Raw genomic sequence first — 27,762 nt, 5'->3', positions numbered from 1 at the left:
TAATAGCACAAGACCTTTGTCAGACTTTTAAATATATTTTGCTGAACAGAGAGCTTCTTAAGCAGCAGACTGTCCCTCACACCCAGTATAAGGGAAATACCAAATAGAGATCAAACAAGACCTTCTGCCTTCCTTGTTGCTGGGGTTTAAGATTCTTTGTCTCAAATAATTTTTCCCCATATATGTTGCTAGGAGACAATAATGACTGGCTACTTAAGAGAGAAAAGAAGTGGCCACAGCTCAAAGGAGGAAGTCCAGCTGGCTACTCTCTCTCTTCACCTGGGGGTTTCTCTGGGAAAGGCAGAGATAACACAAGAATTTGGCTGGGAAAAGAAGAGGCTGAGGCAACTGCTAGCTCGTTCTCTCTTGCTCTCTCTCTCGGCTTTGGAGGAGGATGGTTAAGCTGGAGGGAATTTGCTGCCACCACAGGAGCCTAACCTGGTTCTGCTGCTTCTGTCGTGGGCTGAGCCTCTTCTCATGAAAGAGGTCCCACTGAACTGGGACCTTATTTACATCCTACCTCACTGAGAAAGGACTTTCACCATCCACCCAGGTGCTTCAGGGAAAACCCCAGGATCCCCGAGCCCCCTCCCCATCCAAGGAAGCCTCTCACTCCTGGCCATTTTCAGAAGCTGTGTTCAGGAGCCATTATTCAGGAGTCTGGCAGTCACTGCCCAGCCCCCACTGTTTTTTGCCACTGCTCCTGAGGTTTCTTTGCTACACTGTAACTGACACTCCTGCCCTGTAGTGATGCTCCACAGTTCCAGCTACAGCTGCTGAGCTTCTGATACATCTCATCTACCACTCCAGGACTTTGCTCATCCCTGTCTTCCCAGTTTGCCATTCTGAGGTTCCTGCTACAGATCCTTTTGCTATCCAGAAGGGGCAGAAGGATCGGCTGAGTGAGTTTGTAAGGGAAGCCCCTTCTCCATCCCTGTCTGCTGGCTGCATCCGCCATTACTACGTGGAGCGAGACGGCCGAAACTCGCGCCACAGCGCCCCCTGCAGCCCCGGGGGAATCATAGCACCTGCCCTGCCTGTCTGGGAACAGCGCCCCTGCTGGTTGTGATCATAACTATACCAAATGGGAAATCGCTTAAAGAGCGGGAAGAGATTGTTTATTGGGTTTTCTGTTCATGTTTGTTGTCGTTAACATTGTTGTTGATGTTTGCCTTGTTATACATACACACGTTAGTAAAGACCTGTTATTCCTTTTCTCATATCTTTGCCTGAAAGCCTCTTAATTTCAAAGTCATAATAATTTGGAGGGAAGGGGGTAATATTTTCCATTACAAGGGAGGCTCCTGGTTTCCTTAGGTAAGACACTTGTATTTCTAAGCAGCTTGGAAAGATGATGTGATGTGGCAGTCCAGTTTACACACATGCTAAGGTTAGCATCCATCTTATGGACATAGGTCTTATGACTATTTCTTAGATAACAAGACATTTATTTTATTTTCCTTTCTGCCTCTAAAAAACCCAATCTCCTTACATTTTAAGTATTGCCAACTTTACTGAACAGACCTTTCAAGCAGTCTCTGGTGCCTTCTTTCTCAGCTACCAAATGTTAACATATCACAACCTCCAGCACAATAGACCTATATGCACTTCATCCTACTGAAATACAGAACCAGAAAAAGCTGCAGAGATGAAATCATATGTAATCTCTATAGCAAAACTTTCACATTTCAGGTCTGAGACACACTGGCTAGAAGACCCTGGTTGTAGCTTTTGCAGTCACAGCTTGAGCTAATAGGGTAGAACAGCAGCTTCTTATCTATCTGGTTTCTTCTAGCAGTCTGGAATCAACACACATGCATAAAAAGCCCCATTCATTGCTTTGTAGTTTGGAGAGGAGCAGGGATGTTGTCCATGTTAATGTCCCTACCCATCTTAAGTCCTCAAAATCTGCCTGCATTAATACATAACAACTGCAATGAGTTTTGGTGAAGAAGGTACCAACAACAAAAAACCGAAGCCAAACCCAAATTGAATCAGACTGAGTAGTCAGAGTATATTGTGTATCTGGAGTATCAGAAAGAAGGCAATACGGTCAGTGACAGGATGCCAAGGGAAGCAAGCCATCCCCGGGGGGAAGGTTGGAGGCAGACAGTAATTGGTACTAAAGAGAAGTACACCATTTGCCACCTGCTGCTTGACCCACTGGCCTTTGCGCAGTCTCTAAAAGCCATTCTTGAGCAAACCTTGAATTCCCTGTACTTTCCAACCCAGCAGCACAGCCTCTACAGGGTGGCTAACAGGCTGGGGAGCACAAGGCAACCTCCAGCTCACCACAATTCCCACAGCTCTGACCTATAGAGAAGGCAGGAGTGATCAGAGTAACTTATGCTGAAGATAAGGGGTGTGGAGTTCCCAAAATATCCCAAAGAGAGCAGTAGGGGCAGCAGCTGGTTCACAGAAATCACGTGAAACAGTTACAAAATTAGAGTGGATTAGATGTTTGTTTTCAGACTCTGATAAAATGCCAGAAAAAAACGTGGAAAAACATCGCTGTCTTGACATATTTTTCTTTTGCATTTTGCACTGTACATGCAGGACTTGAAAGTGGGGAAGCCCAAGAGGCAATGCAGCTTGACATTTAGCTTTATGTAGTTCACACCTCAATCAGGTTTTACACAGGGTAACTGCCTATAAGAGACGGTCCGAAGATCCCTCATTTGCCTCATGACCGCTTGTCAAGAATGGAGATTGAAGTCCCCCCCCAAGGACTGAGAGCCTTAAAATTCTAATACAGGGGCACTGGCCTGACTGAAGTGAGATGTCTGCCAAGTGTTGCCTGCAGGTGTGTTCGCTGGACCAAGAAACAATGTGTCCTGCTCACTGCTGGGACTGGTTTGTCCTGTTCGGAATTGGACTTGTCTGTACTTGTTGTCAACAGACTTATTCTCCACTGTCCTATACCTGTTCCCTCGAAATACCATCCTGTTCCCCACCCTGGTGGAAGGATATAAAAGACCCCTGAGTTAACCAAAGACTTTGAGATTCTCCCCAACCTGACAAGACGGATCTATTGGCTGGACCACAAGGTTTTTGTCTCTCCGTTGGTAGCTATTAGCCCCCCCTGCTTTTCTCTCTCTCTCTATCCTTTATCTCCTTTCTAATCCTTTTATCACATTTGCTATGGGCACTCAATAAAAGGTGCTTTTGTTTCAATTAATACTGAAATCCCTTGCTGTTGTGACTTTTGCAATCTGAGATTGGTAAAACAAACCATCACGACCCCCACTTGTACTAGCAGATTGTGACACTGCCCTTCTGGAAAAAAACTGAGATTTCCACCCAAGCACTGATTTTTGCAATGTCGAACACAGATGTACAAGAGCACATACCAGTTAATCTTCCAATCTTCTTTCCTGTGCCAAACACTTGCTATATCCTGACAGCTATTTCTTGGTTACAAAATTATGAAGAAAGAGAACTTTCGTTTTTAAGAAGTTTTAAAACATCTTATTTCAGTAAAGCATGTAAGAGAGAAGTTAACTGAGAAGTTCATACTCTGTCAAAGCCCTTTTCAGAAGAGGTACAGGCTATTGCACTGGTACTCAGAAAGAAAAGAAACATATTTCAGCAAAAGCTGATTTAAAATGCAAATTGAAATACTTTCTTTTCTTTTACTCATGTATATTAAATGAATTTTATGCACCTGCCTCATGAGCCACAACACCACGGGAAGCACCGGCTTATAAAAAAATGCTATTCTATTTCTGTATTTATTACCTACATTATTTCTGTTTTTTCAAACCACACTGCATTGCTGGTTGACTTTTCCATTCAAGTACTGTTACGCTTGGAGGGAGTTCACCACTAAAGACACTATTCTCCTTTATGTGTGTACATATATGCATATACATGCCTTTTACATATTTATTTATTTATTTACATAAACTAAGAAAAGCAGTATTTTCTTAAAAAATACAAACCTGACATTTCCTTGCAACCTGCTTGTCTCTATCCCTGGGAAATTAACTGTAATTTATTGTTATTGTGTATTTTCTTCCTTTACACAAGTGTAAGTTTCTACCTGACAGACTTCAGTGTACAGACAAGAAAATCTATAAAAGGAATATTATAGTAGGAAATGGAAAGGCAAAACAAATTAATAACTTAAAATGACAAAAACAATACGGCAGCAAATAATTTGCTGGCAAGGAGGCTGCAAAGCTGCTGGAGAAAGCTCCATCCAGGTATTAAAAAGGCAAGCTGGGGAGAACTGGTGCCTTAAAATGCTGAGTGTTTCTAAAAAATGAGACGTTGGTGGTGGATTTCTGAGTGGAAGAGGTATTCCCACATGCATTAAAAAAAACAACTGGAACATCATGAACACTGTCCAGTACCACAGGCTGGACACAACACAGACATGGAGAACAGACCAAAGTCAGGAGTCCTCCATGCTGCAGGCAGACAGCTAAAGCTTAGGTTTATGAATATATATTAAAATCTCTTTGCATAGAATATGCATATAAAGACACCTTCCAAGTCTTCACAACCATAAACTTACTTTTTGTAAGTTTTTTCTTTGCTATTGTTTTTCTCCAAAATATATTATCATTGCAAACACAAACATACCTAAATTCTCAGCACAAAAAACCCATGGAGGACAACCACTTGCCTGTGTTGCACTGTCTTGGTTTAAGACAATTTAAAGGGAAACACTCTACAATGAGTTCTCCCCCTTAGTGTTAACCAATCCCTTTCCACCAATAAGAAGAAATCGAATACTAGTAGATATAAGTGAAAAAATAGCAGTTCACTAGCAAGCAAAACAGCCACAGGCAAAAAAGTAACAGTAAACAATCACTAGATACAAAATTGCTAAATCTCACAGACCCCCACCAGAGACAGAGAAACTTGAATTTGCAGAGTGACCCATCCTAAGATGCTGCCCGCCACAGCTGAGTGTGTGGTTCTAAAGACAAAGGGAAAATGGCAGCAAACCCTCCCATGAAGGTAGGAGCTTTTGAAGCAGTACTAGCGGCAGATAGATATTACCGGGGTGTGTGGGATCAGTGTTCCCACTTGCTGCCACCTACTGAACTCTGCCAGTTTTGGTGTAGCTGCCTTGGGTTCCTACTCTGATGGAAGAGGAGGGTAGGAAGAACAGACTTTCAGCACTGGTGGGTGGTGGCCTGGGACCAGACCAGCTCTGGCTTAGTCTTGTCCACAGGTTTTGCAAAATAACAGTAAACTCTGAAACACTCTGAAACAGTTTCTGATTGCAAAGTCTAGATTCTCCACTTGTTACTGTTGCAAGTAGAGGCAAGAAAAGGCCAAGAGGCAAGCCAAACAGGGAGAGAGAGAGAGATGTCCAGCTGTCCTAATTTTTAAAAAACCCTGGGCACCACCTCCCCATTCTGGTTTCTGATGCAGGGGTCTTAAAGAGACAGTAACAATTTTGGGCATAGATAGATAGGGGTTACAGTAACATTTTGGTTACCCGGGATATGCATTAAACCTAGAATGATTGAGCTGGAAATAAAAGAACAGTGAACACTATCCAGAAGGCACGAAAGGTTCAAAGGCTTGATAGAGCATACCTGTACTTAGTGGATAGCATCAGACAGCAGCCTTAAGCTTTACAGGTCACTGTGTTGCAGGACCTGCATACATTTTATCTGGGGTTGCCTTTTCATGCAGTCAGCTTTGCATTCCCTCACTTTCAATACAGGAAGACTCAGAGGCATTTGAATAGTTTTGTTGTAGTAAAATCCATTTAATTCTTTCTTCCACACTTCCAAAGGCAGTTCTTTTGCTCCTTAAGAGCACTCCTCCTCTTCCTGCACACATGTAGTAAGCAGTGGACTCTTTGATCTGGTATTTGACTACTGTGTTCTCTTGGAGCTTATAGTTGGTTTTGTTCATAGACCGAGAAGAAGAGAACCAAACCTTCATGGAAACTCATATGATGAAGAAAATAAAGTATGCCTCCTGAAAATATGACACCAGTTTCAGACAATATATAAGTATGTTAATACCACTGTCATCACAGAGACGAATCCAAATTCTGATTACCTTCTTCATGTGATTTGTCTAATATAAGAACTCAAGTAGCCTGTTGTGACCAGAATCAAAAATACATAATTAAAAATCACATAAAAACATATCCAAATCCAGAGAAATTATTTGTGAGAATTGCACCAATGCATTTTTTTTTTAAATGGGTTAATTTCAAAGATAGCCTGCTACCCAACTTAGAGATACTCACATACACTTTTGTATCTCTCTTAAAAATTGTCTGTTGAAGTTTCTCACAGAGCTGGTGTTTATATGGGTGATCCACTATATATTTCTTATACTATCATAAAAAATACCAGCCTTCCTTTTCCATTTGTCTTCCGTCTCAATTTATCTTCTTTATAGAGGATTTGCACTCTCATACTATACACTATAATGTAAAAGCGCCAATTGAAATAATGGTACCTCATCCTAAAAAAAAATTAAATGTGATAATAATCCCACATTTAGCCATAGAAAGCAAAAAGGCCTTTTCAACATTCGCTTGATAAAGTGTCTAAAAAATATTAGGGAACACTGTCATAAACAGTCTCATAGGAAGTCCATGCACAACTGTACAGAAGGAGCTACTATCCAAATGGATATAGTATAGCAGTCTCTAGTCAATGAAGAGTACAGGATGAGCTTTAAAAAGGAAAAGAGGAGGCTGAACGATGACATTTTCTTTCTCCAGTCTCTCTTTCCAGCTAAATAGTTGTGGCTTGCAACAACTACTCTTCCCTTCTGCATTCCACAAGAAGAGAACACAGAAAAATTAATACCTTGAGCCAAGCCATATCTTAAATTTTTGCCTGAACATGACCCTGTGCAAAACATACAGCAATACTAAAGCTGGCATATGGAAATACCATAAAACAGAGAGGAAATGGCACTCATATAAGAAAATATTTGAAACTACGGATTAATGTTACATGGCTACAACATATTAAGCATACTCTTTTACTGCTAGGGCTTCCCAGGAATTGGAAGCAAGCTCTTTTTTGAAGCTTAAGATAGCTTTCCAGCACACACACAGTACACTTCATAATGCAACTCAAGGCTTGATGAAAGGCTTTCTGAGAATAGGAAAGGAAACTTATTTTTTTGCCTAATTTTCTTTTCTTTTTTTTCTCTAAGCATTAGATAACAATGAAATACAGCAGAGCCTGCATTCCTAGAAAAAAAGCATTTCTAAGTTTGAACATTAAAAAACAGCAATCTGACACATTTTACAGTGTGCATTTTTAGATATTCTAAGACCTTTTACAGTTGAAAATATTTGTCATGGAGATACTGGGTTCTTCTATTTCAGTTGAGATATGGGTATCACAGTCAGGTGTTACTTCAGTCATGTTATAAATGGGTAATGCAATGGTTGGCTCTCACAATTAAGAGATTAATATTATGTGTACATTAAGAGAAGTTTTATAGATACATCGTTACGTTATTTTTATATGTTGTCCCCATAGTCCTCTTTCCCTTCTTCCTTATATTGTTGTCACTAGTCGGGGCATTTAGACGAGGGTAACCTTGTTACTAGGAGGTGTGGCATGGTAACACCTGACCACCAATCAAGTTGTAAGAAAGTGATCTCCACCAATGGATGGCAGAGAAGGACTTGACTGACAAGACTTTGGGAGGGGCCAAGAGTATAGAAGGCAGAGCATCCATTTTATAAATGAGCATGTGACTGCTGGTCACAGAGACTCTCAGCACCTTATTCAGCCCTTTGTTGTATTTTTGTTAAGATTTAATAAACCTTTGAAATTTTAAAAGTGACCATCATTTCTCAAAAGTCATTAATGAAATTTTGCCATACAGTTGCAAGATATGTTCTGTGCAAACTGTAGAACTAAGGAGAGGCCAAGGAATGTATTAACACTCACGACTGGAGGCCACTTATAAGGCACATTCCCAGCAATGGCTAACTATGGCTAACTATGTTTTTCATTTTAACCAAGCCTATTGTATAGAATGGTACAGAAACCTGACAAAGAAAAGAAAACAGAAGGGAAAAAAGAAGATTCTGTCATTTTTTTCTGACAGGTCTAATGAAATAGAAATTCAAGACTACAGTTATAGACATGATTGTTGTGGGATACATCTGGTGCAAATAGCTGTAGATTGAGTTGCTGATTTAAATGCAGATTGAGCCCTTGGTAGAAGCCCAAGACAAGAGGCTGTGAACTGGGTGGTGCCAGCCAGGTGAATGGACACTGAGACACAGCGGTAACAGTGAACTGCCAGACTTTTGGATAACAGAAGGAAGGAAGACCAATGGCACCAAAAAGGTAGGAGACTCAGAAGGAAGAGGAAGACCAACACAATATGTGGTATTAGCTCGTACTTGATTTTTACCAGCTTAGCACAAGAAAAAAAAGTTAAATTAATTTCTGAAAGTTTAGACACTTTTTTGCATTTTCACAGCTCCCAAAATAGCATTAATGCTTCTACATATTTCATTCTGGCACATGTGAAAAGACATTGCTGAGGTTTCAAGTCTCTTCTAGGTTTTCAAGGGAAATTTGAATTAGATTAAAGCAAATGTTAACCCTAAATCAGGACCTAAACTTAATTTCTGCATTAATACCTCAAGAGTATTTTAGCTAGTACAACACAGATCACTCTGGTTTGACATAACATCATTCACTCTGTTGACATGGTTATCACAGAGAGCCAAACCACAAAAACACAGCTCACAGTACTGTTAGTCTAGTCAGACAAAGTCTGGACACTCTTGTGGGTTAGCCCAGGCACAAATTCCAGTTTGTATAGAGCTCTCAGTGATTTCCAGCCCACTGGGATAAGGAAACATTTCTCTTTAGGTTTGTGTACTCACTGGTTTTTCTTCTGGGTTCCCATTGGGCACCTCCACAACTCTAAGGTCATGGTCCACCTGCAGCCTTGCCCTTGTGACAAACTGGATGACCGATGAACTGTCCTGAGAAGTAAAAAGAGGAAGAACTGGACTTAACAACAACAAAAGCACTAATCCCCCTGTCAAAAAATGCCCAACAAACCATCAAACAATTGCCAGTATAATAAAAACACCCAGACAACGCTTAGTGAAGGCTAGGTTGGCAGTTAAGTACCAGCCTGGTTACAACTCTGCTTTGAAAAAATATACTTTATGCCCATAACAGACAGATATACCTGAGAACATTATTTCAGATTATAGCAAAATCAGGTATGTTAGACTTTAAACACATACTTTGTACTTGGTTTGTTAATATTTTCCACATTTATCATGAAAGCAAGACAGAGAATTTCCAATGACACAGGCAGGCTCAATATTAATTGTGAAAAATGTTCCAATTTGTTTTTCAAGTGAACAGAAAAATTATATACAGAAACTGGAATAAGCTACAATATATCCCAGGGGGAGAACTTCTTATTTGAATCTGTGCATGGCAAATATCTTAATTATTCACTGTACAATTCCTCTCATTGATATGTATTTCTCCAATAAAATGCCAGGTGCATTTTAACAGGCACATTTCAATAAAATGCCATTTAATCTTACAGATTACTCCCTTGTATGCGGTTTGCCTTGGGAAGAGTATGTAATAAGTAGAAAACGGCATGCACTGGTGATACTCAAACATGTGTAAACACTTTTAGTGTTGCTAAAAGTAATCTTAGAAGGGACCCAGCAGATGGGATGAATCCTGGCTATTCCCAGGTTTGAATTTCCCAGAAGCATATTTTGCATGCACTCAGTTACTTGTTTATATATTTCAGCATTTCTATAAGCATGTAACAAATACTTGAAACTTCCAGCCATGCCTGTACTTCCTGTTTTCAAATATGAACAAACATTAACAGACTTGCTGGTTTCAATTGGAAAATCTCAAGGCTATTAATTACTTTAGCAACTGTTTTCTAATAAGGGCTCTCTCTGATGCTTTTAATCTAACAACTATGAAAGACAGGTTTATTTTAATAGGTTTATGTTATCAGCTTTCTCCTCCAATTATCATATTCCCTCATAATCTTACAGTATCTTGCCAGAATTAGAGTCAGCATTTTTGTAAGTAAAGGAACACAGGTCAAAATGCAGTAAATCACAAAAATTTTAAAATATTTGCTGTCTCATTCAGCAGCTGCAGAGAAGACAGAAATTAACTGGCAACCATTTGTTTCTTACCACAAATGTTAAGCTCAGCATTAATGTGGTCATGATGCATCTTCTTTGAATAATAATTTGAAGTAAAAATGACAAAATAGTGCCATGTCTCTGTTTACACAGGAAGAAAATACATAGCTTTACATTCACTTACATTTTTTAGAATGAAAACTTTCAGAAATCAATTAGATTTTCAGAAATCTCTAGCCTAAACACCATACACACAATTAGGGGTCTCATTTGTCATTTTTCAGTGTAAAACTTGCTGAACTAAATTTATTTCTATCCTAATGGGTAATGGGTAAGAACTAAGATGAACAGCTCCATACACACTGTTAATAAGTAGATCTTTCTTTGATATCATGATTATTTTTCCCACAGTAGTAAAGACGAAGAAATGGAAGTTTTGGTTCACATAAGCACACTTAAATTGGCATTGAAGACAACCTACAAGGAGACCATGTACCTTCTTGAGTATCTCAGTATTCAGCAGCATGTAGATATTTATATCACAGGACTCTGCTTTAGGTAGTGAGCTTATGTTGCAGTGTACAATTAAACAAGATCTCCCTGGTCTTTCACAGTCCTACAGGAAATATGGAAAAAGTTGTTAGGCAAAGGAGGTAAAAATTAAATGATAAATTGGAAAATTCAATGATAATTTATAAACAGAAAACACACCAGAAAACCAAGTTATATAACTGCTATAATACAGCACTCTTGCACTGAAATAGCAACTTTCAAGACCCGAAGGTAGCTGGCTACAGATGCCTACATGAAAGCAAGCCAGGTAAAACTCAGTCCTCTATAGAACTGCTGAGCCAGGCACCAAGTACAGCGCAGTGACCCACTGCCCCCATATGCCTTTGACAGAACATGGGAGCAAAGGCTCTGGTTACCAAGTGTGTGCTGCCATGTCAGCTAAATCCCTTTCTACTGCACTTCCTGAAACTTCCTATTTACTTTTAAAAAACAGACAGTTACAATCACTAAATGTCCCCCCAGCACATCATCAGTATTGTTATATATGCTCCATAATGAACTATCTGCTTCAGATCAGCATGCCAAACCATGCAAAATGTTTTGTTAAATATGCTGTATGTTCAAGTGGTGCCATAAACGGTACTGTTTCTTACCAATACTTTTCTGCCAGACTTCGTGAAAAAAGCAAATATTGTGTTGAAAATATTTTCATTTTCTTGAGGAACAACGCATGGGCTGTAGTTTCTATGGAAAGAACAGCTTCCTTTGTCCTGACCAACCTGCATGCACAATTATAAATCACAATTATTATTCCAAATTAATGAAATTATACGAGAAGGTTGAATTAGCCTGTCTGTAAAAACACACCTAAATCTGAACTAAATGTCTTGACTCCTATTAATAATCAAAAGAGAAAAATAACCACCTTGGGAGTCAACCCTAAAGTATCTGAAGTAACCCAGATAATCATGCACTGGAAATGCTTTGACTGGACAGGATACAAATATGTCTAACCTAGCTCATGTGTAGGTGTCTGTGTTCTCCATGTCTGGAGATAGAGACAGGAGAAAAACCTCAGTAAAATATGTTATGACATAGCATTTTAAATCAATAGTTGTCCTAGTTACAGAAATAGTAGGCAGAGTTTAGCATTAGGGCTGACCCAAAAATCTTCCTCTACATTAACCCGCACAAGTTTGTTTATTGTTTCTTTAAGGTTTGGAGTCGGAAGCAGAACCTCTGTGTTTTACCCCATTTCACAAAACTTGGAGGGGTGCTTCGTGCCTTTAAAAACAGGGGATAGAAACATGGAGCTCTCTTTTCCCTTCTTTCTGGGCTCTCAAACATTTCAAAATCCCTTCAGCTGCTGCCGTAGGCCATTTGCCGCAGAGGGGACCGACTTGCCCGCTGTCGCCCGCAGCCAGCACACCAGAGGTCAGAGCCACTCCACGAGTTCCAGCCGCTGCCAGCAGCCGTGCCGCGCTAGGGAGAGCCCCTGGTGGGCGGCATGGAGCGGGCAGCATGGCAGCATTTACTGCTTTTGGACAAAAATAGTTTTTCCAATTTTTTTTTTGTTCCTCTTCCCCGTTGGTTATTCGTTTGGTGGAGCAGGGGAGGGAGGGAGTTTTGGAATAACGGAGGCTTGTTTGCTGTGTTGTTTCCTTCATTCTCTCTCGGCTGCGTGGCCCAGGGAGGGGATTTTCCACCATTTTGTCTGTTCCCCAGGACAATTAGGGGGATCTCCTTCGCATTTGTGCGTGGGCTTTGAATCATTTGCTTGTGTATTTGTTGATTATTGCTGTTTTCATTAAGTAAACCTTAATTTTTTCCACTTGTTTCTCTTCGTATTTGTCTCTTCTTATTAGTGAAAAGGGGAGAAGGGGAAGCAACTAATTTCAGAGACCTCACCCTGTAAATTGTCTTAAACTAAGACAATAGTGTTACCCTTTGTACTACCTTTTTTGATGTTTTGGTGCATCCCTGTTTATATCAGAACTAACAAGATAAATCTTTGTGTAAATGCACAAAGACTTAGGCACTAAGTCTGTTCTTTTACCTTTAGCAGAAATAGTACAAAACTCACCTTTTTGTATCATTAGCTTATTCACTTGCCCAAAAAAGTGGATGACTGAGCCATTGAAAAGTACCAAACTGATAAAATGAGCTTCAGTCAAGATAATCTTGCTCAAGAAAAGCCTTCTCACTTTTTGCAGCTTATGTCTATTTACTGAAAAAAAAACCCCGAAGTTTAATAAAAACTATGACAACAAAGTATCAGCAAATTCTTCCTGCTACTATCCTTAAAGCCTGTAAGTGAGAGAGGGAGATTTTCTCACAAACCACTGTGATATATAATTTAGAATATATTCGAGCTCAGGACTAAAAAAAAATACAGTATCCTTTTAAATGGAACCAAGTGATGGGAAAGAGCAATATACACAGGATGAATTCCTGTCTCAAAAGATGGTTATTCTGAAGGATTATTCTGTCTAGAAGATATGCAGTGAAAGACAAGATGAATATTCGTCACCAGAACAAGATATTTGAGGGATTATCTTGTAACAGGATATCAGCATTCAGAGTATTCCAGGAAAACCTCTGTTTAGAAGCACCACAAGAAAAGAACATGCATTAGTATGTTAAAAAGGACAAAAGGAAACAGGAGGACCCCCCCAGAATCCTGCTAAGTCTGGAAACAGTATAAAAAGACCCTGACAAATCTGTACCTTGTGAACTGCAAGGGGTACGGAGCTGCATCGTCCTGACCCAGTTCACCCAGCACCGATTGCCTGGTTCAGTGCTGATTTGCTTGTGGTTTTTATAGTTTTACTTTGATTTGCTTTAATAAATTCCTTTAATTATTAAATTGACTGATTCATTTATAACACCACCAATTGACATTCTTGCACATACTGCTGTTGACCTCCTCACATCCTCTGACAGAATGAAAGATTGAAAACTTGTACCTTACTCAATTCATAAATCCTTGAAAGAGGGAAAGAAAAAGCTGTTACAGATATGAAATTACTGCATACTCTGAGTCCGATTCAGTATTACACAGTTTGTGTTAAGTATTGTGAAACAAAGAAGCAAAACCCAAAGGTCTGTCTAAATTTTAAATGCTATTTCCAGAAGAGTGATATCTATGTCTTCTTGAAAGTGATATAGATCACCTGTCTGCTTTACTTGCCCAAAAATTCTTCATAATCTGTTCTTTGCAGTATGTATTCACAACGTGATTTAACATAATCTGTCCTTACATTCACAAGAGATATACCCAAAGTTTACAGTCTCCTTGGGCTCAATTGAAGATTAAGACTATGATTTGTCTAGATCAACTGAAATGAGTTTTCATTATTTAGTTTAGGCAAGAGATTCACAGAGCCCACGCACATTTATTTCTTTGATCTTTCACAGGGAAATTAGATCCATATCAACTAGAAAGCTTATGTTAAATTAAAACAAAGCAAAAAGTCAGTATCTATTAAGTACTTGTTCTTTATTCCTGAAAGTTTAAATTACAGATGTCATTAGATTTATGCAAGAGATACAGGAAGGACAGTATGAGTTTCTGTGCTACGCAAGTTTTTGGCATACTTCCTAAATAGTCCTGATTTATATCTTGTAAAAGTACAGTGTAAAAACGAGCCAAAGCAGAAATGTCTCACAAGATTAAAAGGAATTGTCTAGCATCAAGCAACATAAACCTGGTCTTTTCTACTTGAAGTTACTATCTTTTCTTAAACTGAAGATTGGCATCATTTTTAAAATACTTTAGCTGAAACAGAGAAAGGCACCTGCAGAGGATCAACTCTGAACTTGGAAACACCTTTTCCTCTCTGCCAACTGCACAGCAATCCTATGTGAGGTGGATTATAAATTCAGTATTTCAGTCCATATTAGGAGGGAAACATGCAAGAACTAAGCACCTCCTGTTACCTTCATTGCTCTGGAACAGACTGTCAGGTCACCTATACCCTGTTTTAGCAGCCAAAGTCAGAGGCTACTTCCTAGAAGGCAGACACTGCTATTTGGTCAGCAGAATTTGGAGCAATTCAACCAGGAAGAAATTAGATTACACTCATCTGTGTACCTGTTATCAATCAGCATGTGCTGACAGGAAAGGATGCAAGGCAACTGAACAGCAATCCACTTCTTTTAGCACTCTTGGAAGCCACAGAGTCACAAAACTGGGAAAAATTAACAAAAAATTTCTAAGTGGATGGATCATGCTAAGGTAGAAGCAAATCCATCCTTTTCAAATGACTGGCCACAATTGATTTGGTGGGATTTTTTTAGGGTTTTTGGTTTGTTTTGTTAGGATAGCTGTTAGACACTTTATATTTCACATCATGTGTTATTCTCAATTCCTTACATGCATAAGGGTTCAGTATACTAGCCAGAAAAAACTAGTAGCAACTTTTCAATAAACTTTGTTTTCAATTAAATATTCATCTGTAGAAAGACAGCTAGTTAAATAAAATCTCAGCACAAAACTGTTGGCATTATGCTGAGACTGAACTGCATCTCTGAAATACAAATCATGATTTGTATTGTGAGCCTCATTGTGAGTTTCTTCTTGTTCAAACATGATGCTATCCCAGCCACCTTGTGGTACATAAACTAGGAAATTTCTGGCCAAATGTTTACGATTTATAGATGCAAGAGCTGTACAAGTCTTTGAAATGCAGTAGGAAGGAAACCAGGCTCTTCATCAGTCTTGGAGTTTCAGGGTACCTGGCATTCCAGAGCTTTTCAAAAATTTCCATTTCTCCATTCCTCAGCAGCCTATAAACAGAAAAGGACTACCACCAGAGTAGTCTTCCCAGGATCCGGTATCCAGCATCTTACAAAACCAGCAGAAGGGACTTTTTTTGAGCAGTGCATAGGATGTGGAAAGAGATGTGCACTGCTTTTGTAGTCAGTGCAAGAACTGTACAGAAGCCACAGAAAAATGTCAATATCTAACTCCTAACACAAATGAACAACTGGGGCAGGGAACAAGAGGCACACAAAGCAGGCTCTCTTAAATCCTACATTAAGACTACAGATTGGGAAATAAAAACCTTTGGCAAGAGAGGTACCAAGTAGAAGTAGCCCTGCAGCCCTGCAGCCTTCCAAGAAGGGACTTCCAAGGAGCTTTGTTGGAGACGTCTCTGCTGAAGGTTGTTTCATTCTGTTTTCCAGAAACTACTTATTAAGTCCTGAATAAAATAATGTGCAGTCTGGTGCATACAGACAAATCTGTACTGGAAGTGTACCTAAAATTTGTACCCAAACAGAGGTGGACAAAGTCCATGTTAGCACATAAAGTAGGCCAAAGAAAAAGGTAAGCCAGGCTAACTGCATAGCATCTTCAGGACCTGTGCTCATATTACACATTTTCCTAACCTGCTCTGAGTCTGGTCCTGTGGTCTGAATGTGCTGCAGCCACAAATTAATGGCTGACCTACCAGATTTCACATTGCAGGAAAAAAGGAGCCTAATTTCAAAGATCTTAAATTATTTTTTATTTTTCTTCTTCTCTATATTCAGTGGTCTATGTCATCACATACATTCTAGACTACCACACATACCATGAGTTTTTTGGGGGTAACAGTGTAAAATTTTTGTAACACAGAGGTATGTATTACTAATTACTGATCCTAGCCTTCAATTCCTGGAAAACATTTATAATTTTAAGAAATATATTTTTTGCAAAGAAATTACATTTTCAGAATTCCAATTCTAAACTGAAAAATTTGTAAGGGGGTGGTTGTCTGATGGAAATCCAAACATTTTATAAAATCTTTTCACACAGATTTGATATATCTATTATTTGTCATTTTCATTATTAGAATGAAGCATGATTTCACTATCTTGAATGTCTTCAGCTTTCACGTGAGGCAAACCAACATCAAAAGCAAAAGTAAAATCTTCCCATGGAAGTTTTTACTGACAGTTGTTTCTTTTTACCATGGCTGGGATGTTCCCATTCTCTAGCAATGCCTTGTCTTAGGCTGCAAAACACTTAACATCAATACATACATCATGTTTTTTCTAGTTTTCACCTCAATTTCAAAGGCACTTTTGTCAAACTGCTCAGCCCCAGTGTAAAGAAAGGTAAAAAAAAGTAATTCTGATATTCTCACTGTGGAATATCAGAGTAATTAATGCAGTAGCACAGCCTGCACTCAGATATCACATGCATTCTTGGGCACCACTCAATGTCAGAATAGCCTTCATCATTTCTCAATAACAACACATTATTGACAGATGCCTCACTTAGACATCTGTGGCACTTGAAAATAATGACCTTTCAGACAGTTTTTAGTGGCCATCCAAAATCTAAGGGACTGGAAAATCATTACTTGTTCCAGAATACATGTAACATGCACAAATGTAAGAAGACACAAGCCGGAACATTTGTACTACACAGACTGCAAATGGAACCTTGCATAACAGGCCTCTACATGTCACTATAACTCTGCAAAGCCTAATAATATTACTAATCTGTCATCATGCAGAGCAGCAAAAAATCCTTCATACTGCCTCTACCCACACCATTCTGTCATGTTACGATTCTATAAATGATCACACACTCATTCAGAGATAAGTTCTCTAGCTTTGTTAATTTACTGTAAGTTGCTCTCCCCTTGAAAATCCTATGAACATGCTTGAGAGATGTTTAAATAGGACCACCTGTGCAATGGGTTACTCTGCCAACGTTTTGTTGTCAGCACAAACCACTAAATTTCTCAGAGACAAGATATAACCACCATGCATGTTATTTCATGCTTTTAAAATGCTCTATCTGCAACAAGGAAGAAATTACTGCAGAATGACTTTAATGGATTCTGAATATTTGAATCTGAATTACTTTTTTCCTGCTACTTTATAGGTTGAGCAGAGGCAAACCCATAAAGTAGAAATGGTTTTTCATCATGTAAGATTACACCACTCTTGAGAAAAAGTCGCAGGAGGACGTTTCAGAGTGTAACAGCTGTATGTAAAACATATCAGGTACACTCCACACACATCACATCCTAAAAAGCCTGCAGGATTTTTAATAGGGCTGTATGAGAATACCATGTTGAATTTATTGCATACATAGGGATCATCATCTCTGACTTTCCCTGCATGGTGTAAGGGTTTATGAGAATACTTGGGCCTGGTTTGCAGCTCCAAGAAAGAGATACTACTGCAAAGGGGAAAAACATCACACATTTTCCAGGAAACACAGAGGATAACCAAGAAGCCCATGAAGCCAAGTCACCTGGGAGTGATTGGAGTTTCTAGGAGAAATAATACAGCTGCTGCCTCAGCACATTCCTGTTCTGCTATCAGCTCTGTTTCCCACCTTCAGGGTACTTGCAGCATCATCTCTGCCCATCTGTAGCTACTCTCAGAACATGGCAATTTCTAGCAAGCCTTTGGGGCCTTTCAGAAATTGCTGTGGTTTAGCAAACTTTTAGCAAACAGTTTAACAGTTTAGGCCACAGTACCTGTAACATAAACTTCACAGATGAACTGAAAGCCAGTGGTCCCTTCTAGATTTATCCTCAACCCGTTAACATGCATCAAAGGCAAGCCCTCACATTTTTTCAGGGCCCTGTATCCAGCACAAGATGTCCGCCTAGCAGAAGGAAATTAAATAATTTCAAAATGGGCTGGACAGGACAGTTGGGGACCAAGCAACAAGTGTTGTAAGTGGATATTAACAGCTGACATGGGATTAAGTATGTGCAAATGATAGGAATCTCTTAGAAGAATGAGACAGAAAAACAGGAGGAAAACTGGCTGTTGCTTCCAACAAAGCATTATGTACAATCTCCCTGTTGCATTGCTGTATATACAAAGCCAAGGGCTATTCCTGTATTTAATGACTATCTGGCGGTTTTGAAGCAATACATGGAATAAATAAATAGACTCCACAACCTGGGGTAGTTATGAAGTGGGTTTGTATTGTCAGCGCCTGGCACAAGTGATATAGCTGTCTGAAAACTTGTGCCCTGAGCCTTAGTCTGACCCACACCTTTATTCCCAAAGGTGTTCCATATGCAATACATTACACAACTTTGCCATGCATATTCAACCCCTGGCCCCGCCTGTCCTTGCTTCTCATGCTAAATAGGTCCACACCCTTCTGGGCATGCGTGGTTTGCTGTGGTGGTTGCACGGGGGTCTCTTGGGGGTGTCTGGGGCTGAAGATCGTGGTCTTCCTCATGACTGAACTTTTGAACTTCTCCTCTCTGCGCGTGCACTTTTGGTCCTTTGGTGCTTATCTGAGTAGTCTGTCAGTCTTGATATGATTGGAGACAGCAGAGCTTCTTTATCTGGGCCCTTTGCATCCTCGGTCCCCTCTGGTATTGTTTTTTATGCAAGAGGCTTCAGAAATTTGCATTTTCCTATGCCCTTTGTACCAGGCAGAGGTTTCTTAAGTAAAAGGTTAAAATTCAACACATAACTCTACAAGCTAAAATATAAATGCTTAATTCATTTTGTTAAGTGAACTCCAAAAATCTCTATTTCAGTTTCAGTTTGAAACTGGACAGAAACACCAATTTCATGTAGTAGTTTTGGTTCGCCAATTTAAGATTTCCCCAGTTTTGAGATTTTTCTGGCCAATGCACCAAAGAATGTGGCAGGTTCAGTGCTGGCCCATCACCAATACACTCACTTCCTGCTCTGAGATATGATTAGGAGAAAGGCAAAGCAGGCTCAAAATTTAAAAGGGTATAAAGAAAATTTTATTAAAACTAGAAGGGGAAAAAAGAAAGAACCAAAACAAACCCTTCAGAACACTTCTCCTTCCCCCACAACCTTTTCTTTCCCACTGACAATGTAAAGAAACCAAACCTAAAATTTCACATCAGTTTACCACCTCTAAAATAGTCTTTTTTCTGTTCACTGAGGAAGAGAAGTCCTTCTTGTTAAGGTTATGGAGACTTCTCCACAAGAGGAAAAAACAGTTCTCTCATGGCTCTCAATTTCATCACAAATAGCAGCCGCCCGGGGAACCCTGCCATCATGAAATCCTTCCCATTTCCACAAGCCTTCCCACAGCTTGTCGATGGGCCATACTGACTTATAGGGTATTGTTTTAAAGATGAGCTGTTCAAAGGCAAAAGTTCCCATTATCTATCTCTAAAATAATCTTCATCCCTGGGAACAGAAATACTCTTCTTCTTCTTCTCCTGGAAGCATGGAACTACTCCTCTCTTTCTCTGTTCAAACTTCTAATGGGATCACAGCTATTTCAACATCTGCTTATCTTAGCATGGAGGCTTTTGCTCAATATCAATTCTAACACTTTCATCTCCCCATAGTTTCATGTGTTATAAGGAAAGTCCTTTCTCCATAGCTTACAAGAGGATTTCAGCTCCAAAACAAGGCATCTCCTCACCCCTCCCATCTGGGACTTAACTTCTTCCTCACTGACCTTGATGGCTTCATGCCGTTCCTTTATATGCTTGCATCTTGTGCCTTTCTCTCACTCGAGGGAGGATTGAAGCACTGAAAAGGTTAACATCATGCCTGTGCTCTTCAAATAGTCACCTGAACCCTGGTCCAGCTGGGTGCTCTAGATGGCAGCTGGGGGAGGCGGCTGTGATCTAATCGGCCAGGCCAGAACTCAGTAGCAGCACGCTGGGATTGGGGTGGGTGGCTTTCTCTTTACCCCTGCCCGATGGTTGCGAGCAACTTCCAATGGGGGTAAAATCCCAGCACTGACCTGGGGCTGCTCCCGGGGCGATGCAGGTGCGGCCCCGGGCTGGGGAGTTGTAGCAAGCAGCTAGATGTTAGCAAGGCCGGCTCCATTCAGCCCGCGGCACCCCCTTCTCTCTGCCCGGAAGCAGATGGGGGAAGGCAGGGGGAACCGGCAGGCGGCCCGGGGAAAGGGAGCCCAGCCCCGCGGCAGGGCCGGTGGGCCCGGCCTGGGACGGGGGCCCGCCCAGCCGTGTTACCTTGCTCCTGACTGGAGAGGAAGTAGACAATTCCCGGGTTTTTTCGTGTTTAATATGTGTGTTTCACAGAGGCGTGTCCAGTTTCTCAGTGGTTCAACGGACTGTTAGTTACACAAAAAGCTTTGCATCACTTCCCTGAATTTCTTCCCATTCCAAACCAGGACTGACTGACATTTTACAAAAGAAATGGGTGAGGAAATGTGTATCTTCATCTCATTACTAATACTAGAAATACTAGATTTCCACTAATGCAAAATAATTCATTATGGTATTAAAACTTAAGGTTTCCAAGCTCTTCCAGTAAGTCTGGAATTGCCCTCTTCAGTTAAATCATCACTAGTTGTGCAGGAGGGCCTGGAAGTCAGCAGAAGTTGATACAAAGCAAGTATGAAGGTGGAATCCAGACGTGAGTGCATATGATAAAACTAAACCCACATCCAACCTCAGAAAAAGTGTGTGGGCAAGTTCAGGGAAAACATCATGAGACACAAGCTATTTGGAACAGCAATTTTACTTGCAGGAAACATGCTCAAGGTCTGAACATAGGCCAGTCATTTCACAAAATTTTTAGCATTGTTCAACTCTGTAATGGATGCCTTTCTCATCATCTCTGGGCTATACTGACTCCAAAGGACTAGGAGTTTGGCTGTGGTCTGGCAGAGAGTATTTACATATTTTCTCCTGTATGTTTTTTTAAACTGATTTATTTATGTATGAATAACTAAGCAGTGGTTCAAGTTTTCAAACTTGAAAAGTAAATAACATATGTGTTTGTCTGTCTTTGTTGCTAACCGTAGCACATTCATCCTAGTATTAGGGGAAAAATGTATGCAAGTACTCTGATTTAAAAATACTGATTCACCCTTTATTAAGTGAACAAATAATTGATAAGCAGGGTTAATCTAACATGTCACACTGAGGAAAAAAAAGGGAACTGACAAGGAATTCTAGACAAGGTCGGACTCAGCAGTAGACAAATAAGTTATGTAAATACGTTATCTGACTACTTGCACCATATGCTAAGAATATTTAATATTCACAGATAATGAAATACGTTTGAATCAGAGCAGTCTTGTTGATCCTGATAATAAATTTAAAAGCCACTGAAACAACAGGAAATAATTTTTTTAATTAACCCATTTTACACAACTCTTGAAAGATTTCAACTAAAATAGCGATGATGGCAAGGAAAACCATTAGTCCACAGATCCAATAAGTAGCCTTACAAGGCCATGAGAAGAGGCAAGTGGAAACAAAGTGGAGATGCTAAAGAATTAAATTAGCTAAGAGGGGGAGTACAGCATAGCTCTGTAGACATCTCCTCTAGACATCAGGAGAATGCACCCGATGCATGTTTGGCATAAATCATGCTAACCTGATTGGAACGCCTTTAGATGTTTTTCTGATGCACTTAATATATGGCTTAATTAAATAATCAGGTTTTATAAGCATGATTCTTGCAACATTGGCCTGCTCTTGGCCCTGCAGCAAATTTGCACATACTTAGCAAAAATTCCCAGAAGTACTGCTCTCAAGAACTAGTGATTCCTTTCCAGTTTTGTGACAAAAGCAGAGATCTTCTCATATAAAGTTCCTGACTTACAAGACAGCAGATTCTTTCCTAGACAGAAATGTACATGCCACACAGTAAGAAGAAAAACTGACCACTTGGTATGATTTAACTCTGAGGTCGACAGAAGGTTCAGGCCTAGGAATGAATGACCACCACCTTACAGAAAAATCAGCTTACCACTAACATTCATATGCTCCCTATATATTGGCCTCTAGCAGATGAAACCCAAGAAAGGGTCACTGAGAAGTACTTTTCCTCTCCCTATGATGAACTGTGAAATGCTTAACGAACATATATATATATATATATATGAGTAAATAAATAATTCTCAGGGTATGTCTCTATTTTAAAAGCCCCTGAGATCACTTGGCATTTGATGTTCCTTCATCTAGGTTCTATCTGTCTATATAGTACATCCTTTTCTGCAGCCTTACCTATGATGTATTAAACATAAATAAGCCCATGTTTGTTCTTTACCTAATTGTTGGACTTCTCTATGGGCTGTATTGATGTTAGGATGAGGAGCTCTGAAGACTGTGCAGGTAAGTACATTCCCTGTAGGGCTCAAACAACTCCTGTGGTTTGTTTCACTAAAGCAGATGTTTGAATGTATCAGAAAGGTGTCTAAGATCTAAACTTTCTTTAGAGGCAGTGGAGAAAATGTAGAACTTTCAAGGGGATGATTTTCCTTATCTACTGTAGACAACTGAAGATTAAATGGGTCATTTTCATTGAAAAAACCTCTTGAGGGGTGGAAGAGATATATTAAGCAGAAGATGTCATTTGTTTCCAAGACATCCTCAGAGTTTCCTCCAAGGTTTATTGATACTTTTGATACCATCTGGTTCCTTGCAGAAGACTGGAATGATGTACTTTCAAAGCCAAGAGAGAAATCCAATAAAAGATGCTTATTTTCACTTTCACTCTGATACATGAGCAGGGAGAAAAACCCTTCTGCCACCACATATACACAGATACCATTGTTTTAAACACTTCCTTGGTTTTTTGCCTCCTTCATTTATACCACAAATCTTGTACATTCATTAGAGAAGAGAAAAGCTAATCTAAGAGTCCGGATTTACAGCAGGACCATGTGTTAAAAGAATTTACCAAGCAGTTACTGTCTGAATTTCCTTCTTCATTGTTTTTGGCAAAAAAACTCTACCAATGGAAAAAATAGTGAGTTCTTACACTCACTCCTTCAAAAAGAAGAAAAAAAGTTAAAAAAATTTGTAGACTTTGTTTTTATTCAACAGGAGGAACTTCCTTCTCTAGCTAGGAAGCTTACAAAAAAAACAACTATATATATATTTTTTTCCACACCACAGAAGAACTCCTGATTACTACATGATTACTCATGGTAATCTGCTGAACTTCCTCCTTCCTTTGTCATTCTGATAAAAGATTATTTATATATCCATTTTATTTCATATCTTTCTTTATCTGAAATTTCTTTTTATCATAAGGCAAATCAGCCATCTTTTTCAAAATTGGAATTCACATGTTCAGCCAAAAAATAGGAGCTATGGTAGCAGCAGTTTCAGCTGACCGAAAATATTAATCAAACTGCCACTCATTTGAAAGGTCATGATTTTTTGGGAGACAGTGTTGTAAAAATTCAATACCTAAGTAATTTGACAAATTTTACTTTAGTTTAGAAGCTAATCATGAGCAGGCCACAACTGGACAACAATATTGTGTTGCTGTGGCCTCATTTAATATATGGATCACAGTGGTTTTTTCCGATGTTTCAATGGCCTTGATTTCTATATTATTAGACTTTATTGAAAGACAATTATTTTCTTACATTCAAAATGCCTTTTCCAAGAAAATCCTTTTAACAATTTTCAAAAAAAATCCACTGCTTATACAAATACCATAGCACTTTCATTTCTAGAAGATTTGGTCAAAACAACTGGAAAATGTCAAAGAATTTGTTCAAATCTGGCTTCACCTGAAGATCCCAACTAGGAAGTCACAGAAAACTTTCTTCAATGTTAAATAGTTTTGTTCCATCTTCAAGGACGCATTCAGCAATGCACAAAAAGATTATTTTGAAACACTGGAAATGCTGTGAGCTCTGACCAAGGCACAGCTCTTCTATTATGATGCAGATGGCAAAAATGCTGGGTTTTTTTAGATTTATTTTAAGGTCTTAACTCAGAAAAAAAATCTTAATTTTATGGCTGGTGTCCTGGGGTGACTTTATGATGCTTGTATCCCCATTAGTCTGTTAGCCTGAAGTAAGTTCTGCACCTTTTTAAGACTGGTTCCGAGAGTGAAGGAGGGGCGAGAAGAAGCGCAGAGTTTGTTGTCATAAACTGCACTTGTTCCCCCGCATCCTTCTCCTGGACTGTGTTGTCTGCGGACAGACAGCGGGAGAGAACTCTCCTTTGCTTCTTAGTTAGCTTTTAGCTAGCTGAGGCAGAGAAGTTCCCTGGACTGTGTTTTTTCTTTTTCTTGGAACTATTTAAGCCTGCTGTGAACTGAAAACCCAGAAGAGCACTGGCAGCTCACACCTGTGCCACCAGGCTGGGTCTGGGCCATGGCATTTCCAATGCCAGGGGGACTGATAATAGACTGGGTGAGCCGAGCTGCAACCCACAAAAAGGACTTTCTGAGTTTGTCATCTCTTCAGATTGGCAAGAGGTTTTATTGTTTAATATTGTTCATTTTTTGTGCTGGTGAATGCTTTGCCTGTAAAATAAAGATTTTTTTCCACTTCTCTCCAAAGAAATCTTTTCCTGAACCAGTTGGGGGAGAGGCCACTTGAATTTGCTTTCTAGAGGAGGTTTTCTCCTAAATTTGCCCTCAATCAGGAAACCTGGGCAGCCTTTCCTGTATAACAATGGAAACTTTACAAGACAGCAGAGTTCCTCTTCAGTTCATCATGCTGACATTAGGAACTCCTTCTGAGCTGCTTTGCAGCTCCGTGCTTGTGTCTAAAGGCAACTGTGCCATGCTGGACCACAGTGTATGCTTCTGCCTCTCCTCACAGCCATCCTGGATGTGGCAGATGCACTACTTTCTCCTGCAAGAGACAGGGCTCCTTGGCAAAGCCAGATTCAGTCAATATCACTGATGTGCTCTACACTGGGGGTGGGGCAGGGAACAATTCCAACTGCCTAAGCAAAAATGTTTTGGATCAGTCATTTAAAAAGCAATTGAAGTGTATGAGGCAGGAAGGTCAGAAAGTACCTGTACAATTTTCTGTACAGTATGTTCCCTGGAATGAATAATTTCCTCCAGTAATCTAGCTATGTTTTTAAATACGGTGACAGAATATGTGTATGCCAGTGTGTGTGTGTAAGTCACTGAAATGAAAAGACTACACTCAGGATGACTACCAGAAAGGGCTAAACTAAATCTTGCTGTAAGTGCAAAATGTTCCTGTACAATCTTTCCGTTAAATGTCAATTTATTTTACTTTTTCTCTTTCAACATTCACAGGAAGAGATCAATCAACTTAAAAGGAAACCTTTAAAAGGAATTATCTTCAATTCTTCCATTAATTCATTCAGTTTTTCTTTACCTTTTTTAAAATCTTACTGATATCCAGCTATCATAAAGGCACAATCCAGATCTCACCTGTGTAGAAAGAAGAAATACGTGTGAAGTGAATATGCCAAACATAATAGGACAACTGGAGGACTTCTCTTTGTCCTTGCAAGAGAAGGACTTTTTATTTTGCTCCCTAAACAAGAAGTGATGGGAAGGGTTGGACCAGGAACCTAACTGGCCCATTTAAGGTTGATTGGCTGAAAGGTTGTCCATTTAAGGGGACAGGAGTCACAAGACTGAAGTTCAACCCATTTTTCACTCTCTGTAAATAATTCTCAAGATCTAAGTTTAGAAGCCTAGGGGAAATCAGGGAAACTAGATGGTTTCTGTATTATCAGTGGAGACTGGCAAGTGCTTCTTCAGAGCTGCTTCTGAGCCTCTCTTCATTAATTGTTAGAGTAAGAGAACATAGTAATTTAAATATATTCTTTTAATAGCAATAACTAAAACAGTAATTACTAGACTTAGACAACAAGAGTTACATGCAAGGACGGAGCTCAAAAAACTGAGCTCTTAAAAAACTGAGAAGAGTATTTCTTTCCCTCTTTCTTCCAAATTCCCTTTTATATTATATATATAAAAATATTATATATATAATATATATATATACATATTATATATTACATATATATAATATATGTAATATATTATATATACTATATATAATATAGTATATATATTATATATATTATATATATTGTCTAGATTGCAAACTCTTTGTGAAGAGACTGTTTTGCATCATATGCATCTTTCTTTCCAACAAGATTCTTATCTCAGTGATAGCGATAATATGTTTTTTTGTATTCTTGGTATTTGTTGTGATGCACTAAATAGCTTATTTAGTTGTTTTGCACTGGGTGATTGGGAATTTGCACTGAGTAGTTTTTATATTGCATTATGTCACATTGGTCTTTTCCACACACCTTTCTCTTCCCTGCCCTAAGCCTCAGGTGTGATGGGCTCTCCCTGACCTGCTCCCCCCTCTCCTCACCTGTGTCTCATTTGATGTGGCCCCTGGGTTCCGCCCCACCCCCTCTTTCCCTGAACTCATAACTCCCCCGGGATGAGACATTCAATCTCTTTTCTCCTCCCTCAGCTCTGTTATCCCCTGAGGCATCGCCTGGATCTGAGGTGGCTCCTATAATAAACAGGATTTGAATCCCAGGGAGAAGAGTGCCTTTTGTCTTTTATCTGTGCCCATGTTCACCAAATGTTCTGCTTGGTCCCTCCAGAGGAGAGAAGAGGATCATCCAGTTCAAATAGACAAATTTGGTTTCCAACTGTTAATTCCTCATAATTGTATTTACCTTCAATGAAAAGAAAATAAACCATAAGGCAACAATCTGATCCAGTTCCATAAAGCCAGCACAAGAAAAATCCTGGATACATCATTAAGTTATGAACAGCTTCAGGAAATACCCTGGTTAATTTAGTAGGAACTCCCATTGTGAAAATCTTCTTGAGGATCCTAGAAAGCAGCTCCTTGGCTGCTAGCCAAGGTCTGGTAGTGCTTCCCTTGCCCTTGTGCATCCCTAGCTGGATACACAAAGGAAATTACTGATCTTTCAGTTCAAAACCAAAAACATACACAAATATAATGAGCACTGTCTTTCTTCCTGGAAGAATAGATAACCAATGGCTCGAAGAGTGGAGAATATACCTTTGTGTTAGGACTACTTTCTCTTCTTGCGTGAAGCTCTTCTATGTCATCATCTATACTATTCTATCACAACACTTTTACTAACAAGCTGAGGTATTTAATTTATTATGTTTTTAACCTGGCTGGTTTTTAACCTTTGCAAGAAAGCAAATACAAAAATACATAAAAACAAACAGTTACTAATTTGACTTAAGTGTTTCCAAAATAATCATTTACCACTGCAAATTGTGAATTATTTACTATGTAAAACCAATGTCAGAGGTGAAATTTCCTAGCTAAAATTATTTGAAAATTTCTAGTATCTTCTATTCGTTAAAAATTTATAGGGAGGAAGTTCAATTGTTTTGGGTTTTTTTTCCCTAGTTTTCTCACAATTATCCTTTTTTTGTTCACTTCTGGCTTT

The 27,762-nt window shown here is 39.4% G+C and overlaps 1 protein-coding gene across 6 annotated transcripts in view; it reads right to left on the bottom strand.

Annotated features, from left to right (window-relative positions):
• ITGA9 (integrin subunit alpha 9) overlaps nucleotides 1-27,762 on the bottom strand; it is a 273,508-nt gene that overhangs the window by 40,303 nt on the left and 205,443 nt on the right. For 2 of the 6 annotated variants that reach the window (XM_053967746.1, XM_053967754.1), the window contains 3 exons: nucleotides 11,275-11,400; nucleotides 10,605-10,724; nucleotides 8,852-8,953 (listed from right to left, as the gene is read on the bottom strand). In XM_053967746.1, the coding sequence (XP_053823721.1) occupies nucleotides 8,852-8,953; nucleotides 10,605-10,724; nucleotides 11,275-11,400 (348 nt within the window). Of the gene's footprint in view, nucleotides 1-5,785; nucleotides 5,947-5,972; nucleotides 6,071-8,851; nucleotides 8,954-10,604; nucleotides 10,725-11,274; nucleotides 11,401-25,538; nucleotides 25,727-27,762 lie in introns of those variants that run through there. The other 4 variants (XM_053967764.1, XM_053967773.1, XM_053967794.1 and 1 more) reach the window with 4 other exon arrangements.

Source organism: Vidua chalybeata, chromosome 1 (assembly GCF_026979565.1).
Source record: "Vidua chalybeata isolate OUT-0048 chromosome 1, bVidCha1 merged haplotype, whole genome shotgun sequence".
Lineage (NCBI taxonomy): Eukaryota > Metazoa > Chordata > Aves > Passeriformes > Viduidae > Vidua > Vidua chalybeata.
The sequence above is the reverse complement of the archived record's forward strand: the minus strand, read 5'-3'. Positions and strand labels throughout refer to the sequence as shown.